This window comes from Oncorhynchus nerka, linkage group LG24, assembly GCF_034236695.1.
Source record: "Oncorhynchus nerka isolate Pitt River linkage group LG24, Oner_Uvic_2.0, whole genome shotgun sequence".
NCBI classification, from domain to species: domain Eukaryota; kingdom Metazoa; phylum Chordata; class Actinopteri; order Salmoniformes; family Salmonidae; genus Oncorhynchus; species Oncorhynchus nerka.
Window position 1 is genome coordinate 91,422,953 of NC_088419.1, and position 12,190 is coordinate 91,435,142.

General features: G+C 43.7%; 1 protein-coding gene across 2 annotated transcripts in view; it reads left to right on the top strand.

Annotated features, from left to right (window-relative positions):
- The first annotated feature begins 405 nt into the window (after positions 1-405).
- The window catches only part of rxrgb (retinoid X receptor, gamma b), an 87,573-nt gene continuing 75,788 nt past the window's right edge, over positions 406-12,190 (top strand). Inside the window, exon 1 of one of the 2 annotated variants that reach the window (XM_065009315.1) lies at positions 406-628. In XM_065009315.1, the coding sequence (XP_064865387.1) occupies positions 592-628 (37 nt within the window). In that variant the 5' untranslated portion in view covers positions 406-591. The remainder of the gene's footprint in view (positions 629-12,190) is intronic. The other variant, XM_065009316.1, reaches the window with a different exon arrangement.

A 12,190-nucleotide genomic window follows, 5' to 3' on the forward strand; every position in this document is an offset into this window, starting at 1 on the left:
ACTGGCCTACCTGGATAAATAAAGGTGAAAAAAATACATTGTTCAAAAAATCAAAATGTAATTACAGAGTCATTACAAAACATAGCCTAAAGGCAAATATTAGACAAAAAAAATATATATATATATTGTTGAAATTATGAATAGGCTTTATTTGGTAGGCTATAAAACACACAAATAAAATGTAGCCTAAAATAAAATGAGCGTCTAGAAAGGCTTTTGGAAATGTGGAAACATCCACCTGATTTCACTTTGCTTAAAAAACCCACGACTCTGGCTTTTCGAACGCCATATTGGATTTTTTTCCCCCCTCGTTACTTTCTGTTTGCGAAAATGATTTGTGTCAAATTTTATACATTCTAGGTTGCAACGTTGTTACGCTGCGAGGCAAGAAGTTTCGTCAGGTTCGTGGGCTTAGATATCTCGATGACTGTTGTCATTGGGAGGAGACCTGCTTTTGCCACCCCCTTGCTGGGCCCCGCGTTGACCTGCCCTTGCACAGTTTTCCCGGTTGGGGAGTGTTATTCGCTGGGATGCTGTTGCTGCCTGTGACGGCGCGGCTATAGAGAACGACACAGCGCTAACTCACACATTATGGACAGAAGGCATAATGACCCATATTTACACCCCAGTAAGTATCTTTCCTTGCTCTGTTTGAAATACGTTTATCCCTCTATAGTCGTTGTATAGTTCTGCTATTTGGAGACGGTCCATGGCGTCTTTTTCTCGGAGTGCCAGCGGGCGAGCTAGATGGAGCAGTCCACGGACTCGGCTGGAGATTTCCCTCCGTAGATATTTATTCAATGTTCATGTTTAGTTCGGCCTGCTTAGCACTCGTCCGGCTGTAGTGCCTCTTGACAATGAGGGGCTGCGGCCAATGTAAAAGTCATGGGATTGCGGTTCTCCTGTTCAGACAAGGTCAGAGGTTGGCAGTTTAATTGCGCTTAAATGTATGTAATTTATGATGGTCGTCCGGCATTTCTTGCTAACTGTTTTTGACATAAACACCATTTATTGGTTTACAAAGGTGTTTTCCCTATCGTGGGCGATATGTCTTAGGCCTAACGATCGAAAGAGTGGGACTTTTCTGTCCAGGTCTTCAACAAAACTTTCCCGAGTGGAAAAAAGAATAATCTTATGGGTCTCCCTGGTCAATGTGGAGGCTGGAGGCTGCCCTATTGGAGTTATGGTTCACACATACATACCACTTGTTAGGTTTTTAACAGCATACCACGAACTTATTCAGAAAGGAGAAACTGCACAGAAAACAAGAAGGAAAAAAACAAACATTTGAGGAGTCTAGGCAGCAAATAGGCCCATAGCTAATAACTCTGTTATTTCTTATGTATTGGTTGTAGTCTAGTCTGCATCCTACTCATGTAATCATAGTGCAAAATGTGTGTAAAAGGCAGTACATGCTGAGGTGAATACTAACATGATGTGAGACTTTTTTGTGATGCTCTCAGTCTGTGATTTGTGCGCAGTTAAGTTGCAAGCCCAGGGCTTCTTTAAGTCCACATAGTGAGTCACACACTACATGCATCATTTATCATGTGATGTTCTCCTTGAATGAAACATTCATTGCCAAGCCACTGCAATAGAGCATGATGTTATTATCATCAACAGTGCTTTGTGACAATGTCGGGAGATCTCGAGTGGTGCAGTGGTCTAAGGCACTCATCACAACAGACCCTGGTTTCGATTCCAGGCAGTATCACAATCGGCCGTGATTGGGAGTCCCATAGGGAAGCGCACAATTGACCCAGCGTCAGCGTCGTCCGGATTAGGGGTTGGCCCGGGGTAGGCTGTCATTGTAAATAAACTTTTGTTCTTAACTGGCTTCGCCTAGTTAAATAAAGGTTCAATTAAAATAAAATAAATCTAAAACCACATTAAAGGGATTGGAGTCTCTTGAAGTCATTTATCTTTGGGATGTTGTTGCCTGACTAGATATTTCAGCAGCTTGTATGTGAGTGAAACTGCCATCGCAGCTCCCCTTAAAACCATTGACAACTACAAGCCGTTTTCAAGGGATTGTTAAATAAATGTTCTAACTATTTGGTTTTAATATCATCACCTCTTGAAGAGCCTCGTCAGAACTACACATTTCAGATTATTCCACGTTTATCTCTATCATCGGAGTTATACAGGAAGTAACTGCATGCTTTTCATGATCAGTAAACATCAATTGATCGTGTAGTTTCAGATATGTAGCTAGTAGACTTGAGCGGTATCCAGATTGTCCTACTTTCATACCGACCTTGTGCCATACCCTGGATAATCGGTAATACCGGCACTGAACACAAGGGGCGCTGTTTTCAAACCCCACTGATACTCTGTAATCCAAAGGTGCCAATGCTTTGCATGGAAAAATCTGAAATTTGTAGTTCTGACTATGCTCTTCAAGAAAATAGATGTATAGCGGTTTGGAAATAAACTCTTCAAATATAGTTTATAAGGCGTTTATACCAATTTTCTGTATACTGGTAAATAGCCTCTAAAATATATGTAAACAGACCATAAATGTCTAAATTATTTTTCTTGGAAAGCTGTGAATGCTGTTATATGATACAATATCAGTACTTGTTGCATTCACAACTTGTCTGAGTCCTGTCAACAACTGATTTTCAGCCAGTGTCTGGCTGTGGATTGACTGCATTGGTTGAACGGAGGGTAGGCATATCGTCAGTTTATTAAAAAACCTGTGTAGAATAATTCCTCTAAAGATGGCTAGCTAACAAACATACAGTACAGGAACATTCTTCAAGTTCAATATTTTACACTATCTCACACAGCAATGGCAAATCATGGTTGACCAATTCCCTGACCAAAATAGCTGACCTTTATCACATCATAAGAAGATTCATGCCCATTCTAGCATTCCAATTCCTAATTCTATGAATCAAATCAGGGAGAGGTCGGACTCAGCAGCACATCATAGTTTAATAAAGTTTGGAGAACTTCTGTGGATTATGCCAAGTTATAAATGTTCTTGCTTTTTGGCATTTCTGTGGTTTCCCGTCAGTCTGGGGGTTCACAGACGTGCAGGCATTCACTCTGCTGCTACTGTTCAGGGAAACGATATGCACAGAACTCGCAGATCTGTGGAAGTCCTGGAGATAAAGACAGTCAACGGAGATAGGGTGGAAAATAAGTATTGGAATGGGAAAGAAAGAGTCGGAGAGAAGAGGGAGAAACGAGAGTGAGAAAGAGAGAGAAGAGAGAGTGAGAAAGAGAGAGGGAAGTGAGAGAAGAGAGAGGGAAGTGAGAGAGAAGAGAGAGAGAGAAGAGAGAGTGAGAAAGAGAGAGGGAAGCAAGAGAGAAGAGAGAGAGAAAAGGAGAGAGGGAAGAGAGAGAAAGAGAGAGAGAGAGAAGAGAGTGAGAAAGAGAGAGAAGAGAGAGTGAGAAAGAGAGAGGGAAGTGAGAGAAAATAGTGAGAAAGAGAGAGGGAAGTCAGAGAGAAGAGAGAGTGAGAAAGAGAGAAAAGGAGAGAGGGAAGAGAGAGAGAGAAGAGAGAGTGAGAAAGAGAGAGAAGAGAGAGAGAAAAGGAGAGAAGGAAGAGAGAGAAAGAGAGAGAGAGAAGAGAGTGAGAAAGAGAGAGGAGAGAGAGGGGTCCCACCAGGACTGGTTGACAGTAGCACTCTGAACTCTTGTTTAACTGCTGCCAAGGGTCAATGATCCTCCAGTTTTCTGTTTGAGTAACCAAATCAAATTGTATTTGTCACATGCACCGAATACAACAATACCTTGCAATGAAATAACAATAGCGTAGAAGGGGGGGGGCAATGCAGATAGCCTGGGTAGCCATTTGATTTGCTGTTCAGGAGTCATGGCTTGGGGGTAGAAGCTCTTTAGAAGCCTCATGGACCTAGGCTTGGTGCTTCACTTGCCGTGCGGTAGCATAATAGAGAACAGTCTATGACTGGGGTGGCTGGAGTCTTTTACAATTTTTAGGGCCTTCCTCTGACACCGCCTGGTATAGAGGTGCTGGATGGCTGGAAGCTTGGCCCCGGTGATGTACTGCGCCGTACGCACTACCGTCTGTAGTGCCATGCGGTCGGAGGCCGAACAGTTGCCATACCAGGCAGTGATGCAACCCGTCACAATGTTCTCGATGGTGCAGCTGAAAAATCTTTTGAGGATCTGAGGACCCATGCCAAATCTTTTCAGTCTCCTGGGGGGAATAGGTTTTGTCGTGCCCTCTTCACGACTGTCTTGGTGTGCTTTGAACATGTTAGTTTGTTGGAGATGTGGATGCCAAGGAACTTGAAGCTCTCAACCTGCTCCTTTACAGCCTCGTCGATGAGAATGGGGGCGTGCTCGGTTCTCCTTTTCCTATAGTCCACAATCATCTCCTTTTTCTTGATCACGTTGAGTGAGAGGTTGTTGTCCTGACACCACACGGTCAGGCCTCTGACGTCCTCCCTATAGGCTGTCTCATCGTCGGTGATCAGTGTTGACTGTTGTGTCATCTGCAAATTTAATGATGGTGTTGGAGTCGTGCCTGGCCGTGCTGTCATGAGTGAACAGGGAGTACAGGAGGGGACTGAGCACGCACCCCTGAGGGGCCCCTGTGTTGAGGATCAGCGTGGTGGATGTGTTTTTACCTAGCTCACCACCTGGGGGCGGCCCGTCACGAAGTCCAGGTTCCAGTTGCAGACGGAGGTGTTTAGTCCCAGGGCCTTAGCTTAGTGATGAACTTTGAGGGTACTATGGTGTTGAACGCTGAGCTGCAGTCAATGAATAGCGTTCTCATATAGGTGTTCTTTTTGTCCAGGTGGGAAAGGGCAGTGTGGAGTACAATAGAGATTGCATCATCTGTGGATTTGTTGGTGCGGTGTGCAAATTGGAGTGGGTCTAGGGTTTCTGGGATAATGGTGTTGTGAGCCATGACCAGCCTTTCAAAGCATTTCATTTTTTCATTGCATTGTTCTTGGGCACAGGGACTTTGGTGGTCTTCTTGAAACATGTTTGTATTACAGACTTAGACAGGGAGAGGTTGAAAATGTCAGTGAAGACACTTGCCACTTTGTCAGCGCATGCTCGGAGTACATATCCTGGTAATCCGGCCTTTGTCAATGTTGACTTGTTTAAAGGTTTTACTCACATCGGCTGCAGAGAGCGTGATCACACAGTCGTCCGGAACAGCTGATGCTCTCATGCATGTTTCAGTGTTACTTGCCTCAAAGCGAGCATAGAAGTTATTTAGCTCGTCTGGTAGGCTGTGCTTCCTTTTGTAGTCTGTAATAGTTTACAAGCCTTGCCACATCCGACGAGTGTCAGAGCCGGTGTTGTACGATTCGATCTTAGTCCTGTATTGACGCTTCGCCTGTTTGATGGTTCGTCTGAGGGCATAGCGGGATTTCTTAGAAGCTTCCGGGTTAGATTCCCTCTCCTTGAAACCGGCGGCTCTACCCTTTAGCTCAGTGCAAATGTTGCCTGTAATCCATGGCTTCTGGTTGGGGTATGTACGTACAGTCACAGTGGGGACAACGTTAAATTATTGATAAAGCCAGTGACTGATGTGATGTACTCCTCAATGCCATCGGAGGAATATTCCAGTCTGTGCTGCGAAACAGTCCTGTAGTTTAGCATCTGCTTCATCTTTTTATAGACAGAGCTACTGGTGTTCACTGCTTTAATTTTTCCTTGTAAGCAGGAATCAGGAGGATATAATTATGGTCAGATTTGCCAAATGGAGGGCGAGGGAGAGGTTTGTATGCTTTTCTGTGTGTGAAGTAAAGGTGGTCCAGAGTTTTTTTCCCTTCTGGTTGCACATTTAACATGCTGATAGAAATGAGGTAAAACTGATTTAAGTTTCCCTGCATTAAAGTCCCCGGCCACTAGGAGCGCCGCCTCTGGATGAGCATTTTCCTGTTTGCATATGGCGGTATACAGCTCATTGTGTGAGGTTTTAGTGCCAGCGTCGGTCTGTGGTTGTATGTAGACAGCTACGAAAAATACAGATGAAAATTCTCTAGGAAGATAGTGTGGTCTAAAACTTATCATGAGGTACTCTACCTCAGGCGAGAAAAGCCTCCAGACTTCCTTAGATATCGTGCACCAGCTGTTGTTTACATATATGCATATGCCACCACCCCGTGTCTTACCAGAGGCTGCTGTTCTGTCCTGCCGATAGAGTGTATAACATAGGCCCCCGCCCCGTGTCTTACCAGAGGCTGCTGTTCTGTCCTGCCGATAGAGTGTATAACATAGGCCCCCGCCCCGTGTCTTACCAGAGGCTGCTGTTCTGTCCTGCCGATAGAGTGTATAACATAGGCCCCCGCCCCGTGTCTTCCCAGAGGCTGCTGTTCTGTCCTGCCGATAGAGTGTATAACCCGCCAGCTGTATGTTCTTAATGTCATCGTTCAGCCACGACTCGGTGAAACATAAGATATTACAGATTTAATGTCCCGTTGGTAGGATATACGTGCTTTCAGTTCGACCCATTTATTTTCCAGCGATTTAATATTAGCTAGCAGGACGGAAGGCAAAGACAGATTAGCAATTTGTCGCCTGATGCTCACGAGGCACCCCAATATTTTTCCGCAAAATCTCTGTTTCCTTCTCTAGCGAATTACGGGGATCGGTAATGGTTTGGTGTCTGTAGTATAAATCAAATCAAATCAAATCAAATTTATTTATATAGCCCTTCGTACATCAGCTGATATCTCAAAGTGCTGTACAGAAACCCAGCCTAAAACCCCAAACAGCAAACAATGCAGGTGTAAAAGCACGGTGGCTAGGAAAAACTCCCTAGAAAGGCCAAAACCTAGGAAGAAACCTAGAGAGGAACCAGGCTATGTGGGGTGGCCAGTCCTCTTCTGGCTGTGCCGGGTAGAGATTATAACAGAACATGACCAAGATGTTCAAATGTTCATAAATGACCAGCATGGTCGAATAATAATAAGGCAGAACAGTTGAAACTGGAGCAGCAGCACAGTCAGGTGGACTGGGGACAGCAAGGAGTCATCATGTCAGGTAGTCCTGGGGCACGGTCCTAGGGCTCAGGTCCTCCGAGAGAGAGAAAGAAAGAGAGAATTAGAGAGCATATGTGGGGTGGCCAGTCCTCTTCTGGCTGTGCCGGGTGGAGATTATAACAGAACGTGGCCAAGATGTTCAAATGTTCATAAATGACCAGCATGGTTGAATAATAGTAAGGCAGAACAGTTGAAACTGGAGCAGCAGCATGGCCAGGTGGACTGGGGACAGCAAGGAGTCATCATGTCAGGTAGTCCTGGGACATGGTCCTAGGGCCCAGGCCAGTTGAAACTGGAGCAGCAGCATGGCCAGGTGGACTGGGGACAGCAAGGAGTCATCATGTCAGGTAGTCCTGGGGCATGGTCCTAGGGCTCAGGTCCTCCGAGAGAGAGAAAGAAAGAGAGAAGGAGAGAATTAGAGAACGCACACTTAGATTCACACAGGACACCGAATAGGACAGGAGAAGTACTCCAGATATAACAAACTGACCCTAGCCCCCCGACACATAAACTACTGCAGCATAAATACTGGAGGCTGAGACCTCCCCTCTGACTCATTGAAGAAAAACTCTTATTCTAATCTTAGATGAATGTTCGCAGTTCTGATGTCCAGAAGCTCTTTTCATTAGCAGCAACATTATGTACAAAACAAGTTACAAACAACGCGAAAAAACTAACAAAATAGCTTGGCTGGTTAAGAGCCAATAAGACGTTAGCCTTCCCCTCCGACGTCATCATGGATACCCACTCTACATGTACTCACTCACTCACTCACTCACTCACTCACTCACTCACTCACTCACTCACTCACTCACTCTCACTCACTCACTCACTCAGTCACTCACTCACTCACTCACTCACTCACTCACTCACTCACTCTCACTCACTCACTCACTCAGTCACTCACTCACTCACTCACTCACTCACTCACTCACTCACTCACTCACTCACCACCACTCACTCACTCACCACACTCACTCACTCACTCACACACTCACTCACTCACCACCACCACTCACTCAGTCACTCACTCACCACCACTCACCACTCACTCACTCACTCACTCACTCACTCACTCACTCACTCACCACCACCACTCACTCACTCACTCACTCACTCACCACCACTCACTCACTCACCACTCACTCACTCACTCACTCACTCACTCTCACTCACTCACTCACTCACTCACTCACTCAGTCAGTCACTCACTCACTCACTCACTCACTCACTCACTCACTCACTCACTCACTCACTCACTCACACTCCAATAGGCTTTTACCAGGCTCCATAGTGCACATCTATTGTGTGCCGTCTGCTAATACATATGACAGTGTTGAACTGCAGTTGGTATGAAATGGCAGAATCCTTGTGCAAATATGGCTTGGTCGACACACCCACACCTGTATGGCTTGGTATTACCGGGGGGGGGGGGTCAATAGAGGGAGAGTCACATTTACATTTACATTTAAGTCATTTAGCAGACGCTCTTATCCAGAGCGACTTACAAATTGGTGCTTTCACCTTGAGTCAACTTGTGAGTTTGTTATTCACAGGCTGGTTTGGTTTCATATTTAAATAGGCCCTCGCATTCATATGCTTCGTCACATGCCCATTTTGGCACGTTGTCTTTTCTGCTATACAGTGGTTGGATGTCTTGACACTTTTACTAGAGCCAGGACGATACCACTATGGCGATACTCCTTACTATTGTGTCAAGGAAACAAAACATGAAGCAGATTTAACTTCTTTAGGAAGTTTAGCCCTTATGTTGGAAACAATCATAATTATGTTGCCCAGCAACAGCCCCAAAACATCACTACTCATCCTGAGTCACATTTATTTATTTTCCAAACTACAGCACACAATATGTTACATACTAGAGGTCGATTTATTTAGGGCCGATTTCAAGTTTTCATAACAACTGGAAATCTGTATTTTTGGGCGCCGATTTGCCAATTTTTATATATATATATATATATGGACATCAGAACTGCGATATATATATACAGTGGGGCAAAAAAGTATTTAGTCAGCCACCAATTGTGCAAGTTCTCCCACTTAAAAAGATGAGAGAGGCCTGTAATTTTCATCATAGGTACACTTAAACTAGGACAGACAAAAATGAGAAAAAAAATCCAGAAAATCACATTGTAGGATTTTTAATGAATTTATTTGCAAATTATGGTGGAAAATAAGTATTTGGTCACCTACAAACAAGCACGATTTCTGGCTCTCACAGACCTGTAACTTCTTCTTTAAGAGGCTCCTCTGTTCTCCACTCGTTACCTGTATTAATGGCACCTGTTTGAACTTGTTATCAGTATAAAAGACACCTGTCCACAACCTCAAACAGTCACACTCCAAACTCCACTATAGCCAAGACCAAAGAGCTGTCAAAGGACACCAGAAACAAAATTGTAGACCTGCACCAGGCTGGGAAGACTGAATCTGCAATAGGTAAGCAGCTTGTTTTGAAGAAATCAACTGTGGGAGCAATTATTAGGAAATGGAAGACATACAAGACCACTGATAATCTCCCTCGATCTGGGGCTCCACGCAAGATCTCACCCCGTGGGTTCAAAATGATCACAAGAACGGTGAGCAAAAATCCCAGAACCACACGGGGGGACCTAGTGAATGACCTGCAGAGAGCTGGGAGCAAAGTAACAAAGCCTACCATCAGTAACACACTACGCCGCCAGGGACTCAAATCCTGCAGTGCCAGACGTGTCCCTCTGCTTAAGCCAGTACATGTCCAGGACCATCTGAAGTTTGCTAGAGAGCTTTTGATGATCCAGAAGAAGATTGGGAGAATGTCATATGGTCAGAGGAAACCAAAATAGAAATTTTTGGTAAAAACTCAACTCGTCGTGTTTGGAGGACAAAGAATGCTGAGTTGCATCCAAAGAACACCATACCTACTGTGAAGCATAGGGGTAGAAACATCATGCTTTGGGGCTGTTTTTATGCAAAGGGACCAGGACGACTGATCCGTGTAAAGGAAAGAATGAATGTGGCCATGTATCGTGAGATTTTGAGTGAAAACCTCCTTCCATCAGCAAGGGCATTGAAGATGAAACATGGCTGGGTCTTTCAGCATGACAATGATCCCAAACACACCGCCCGGGCAACGAAGGAGTGGCTTCGTAAGAAGCATTTCAAGGTCCTGGAGTGGCCTAGCCAGTCTCCAGATCTCAACCCCATAGAAAATCTTTGGAGGGAGTTGAAAGTCCGTGTTGCCCAGCAACAGCCCCAAAACATCACTGCTCTAGAGGAGATCTGCATGGAGGAATGGACCAAAATACCAGCAACAGTGTGTGAAAACCTTGTGAAGACTTAAAGAAAACAAAGTGTATAATAACAAAGTATTGAGATAAACTTTTGTTATTGACCAAATACCTTTTTTCCACCATAATTTGCAAATAAATTCATTAAAAATCCTACAATGTGATTCTGGATTTCTTTTCCTCATTTTGTCTGTCATAGTTGAAGTGTACCTATGATGAAAATGACAGGCCTCTCTCATATTTTTAAGTGGGAGAACTTGCACAATTGGTGGCTGACTAAATACTTGTTTGCTCCACTGTATATATATATATATATATATATATATATATAGTTTTTTTTATATACCTTTATTTAACTAGGCAAGTCAGTTAAGAACACATTCTTATTTTCAATGACGGCCTAGGAACGGCGGGTTAACTGCCTTGTTCAGGGGCAGAACGACAGATTTTCACCTTGTCAGCTCGGGGGATCCAATCTTGCAACCTTACAGTTAACAACGACCTGCCTCTCTCTTGTTGCACTCCACAAGGAGACTTCCTGTTACACGAATGCAGTAAGCCAAGGTAAGTTGCTAGCTAGCATTAATCTTATAATAAACAATCAATCATAATCACTAGTTAACTACACATGGTTGATGATATTACTAGATATTATCTAGCGTGTCCTGCGTTGCATATAATCTGACTGAGCATACAAGTATCTAAGTGTCTGACTGAGCGGTGGTAGGCAGAAGCAGGCACGTAAACATGAATTCAAACAGCACTTTAGTGCGTTTTGCCAGCAGCTCTTCGTTGTGCGTCAAGCATTGCGCTGTTTATGACTTCAAGCCTATCAACTCCCGAGATGAGGCTGGTGTAACTGAAGTGAAATGGCTAGCTAGTTAGCGAGTGCTAATAGCGTTTCAAACGTCACTCGCTCTAAGCCTTCTAGTAGTTGTTCCCCTTGCTCTGCATGGGTAACGCTGCTTCGATGGTGGCTGTTGTCATTGTGTTGCTGGTTCGAGCCTAGGGTGTAACGTTTTTCTTCCTGGGAAGGAGAGGAGGACCAAAATGCAGCGTGGTTATGGTTGAACATCTTTAATAAAGATGATAACGTGAACAATATACATATACAAAACAAGAAACCATGGAAAAAACAAAACAGTCCTAACTGGTGCAAACCACAGAGACAGGAAAACAATCACCCACAAAATATCCAAAGAATATGGCTGCCTAAATATGGTTCCCAATCAGAGACAACGATAAACACCTGCCTCTGATTGAGAACCACTCTAGGCAACCATAGACTTACCTAGAATACTACACTGAACACAACCCCATCAATCTACAAAACCCCTAGACAAGACAAACACATAATCACCCATGTCACACCCTGGCCTAACCACAATAATAAAGAAAACACAAAATACTAAGGCCAGGGCGTGACACAGGGAGGAGCGAGGAGAGGGACGGAAGCTATACTGTTACACTGGCAATACTAAAGTGCCTATAAGAACATCTAATAGTCAAAGGTTAATGAAATACAAATGGTATAGAGGGAAATAGTGCTATAATTCCTATACAACCTAAAACTTCTTACGTGGGAATATTGAAGACTCATGTTAAAAGGAACCACCAGCTTTCATATGTTCTCATGTTCTGAGCAATAAACTGAAACGTTAGCTTTCTTACATAGCACATATTGCACTTTTACTTTCTTCTCCAACAGTTTGTTTTTGCATTATTTAAACCAAATTGAACATGTTTCATTATTTACTTGAGGCTAAATTGATTTTATTGATGTATTATATTAAGTTAAAATAAAAGTGTTAATTCAGTATTGTTGTAATTGTCATTATTACAAATAAATAAATAAATAAATACATTTTTTTAAATCGGCAGATTAATCTGTATCGACTTTTTTGGTCCTCCAATAATCGGTAT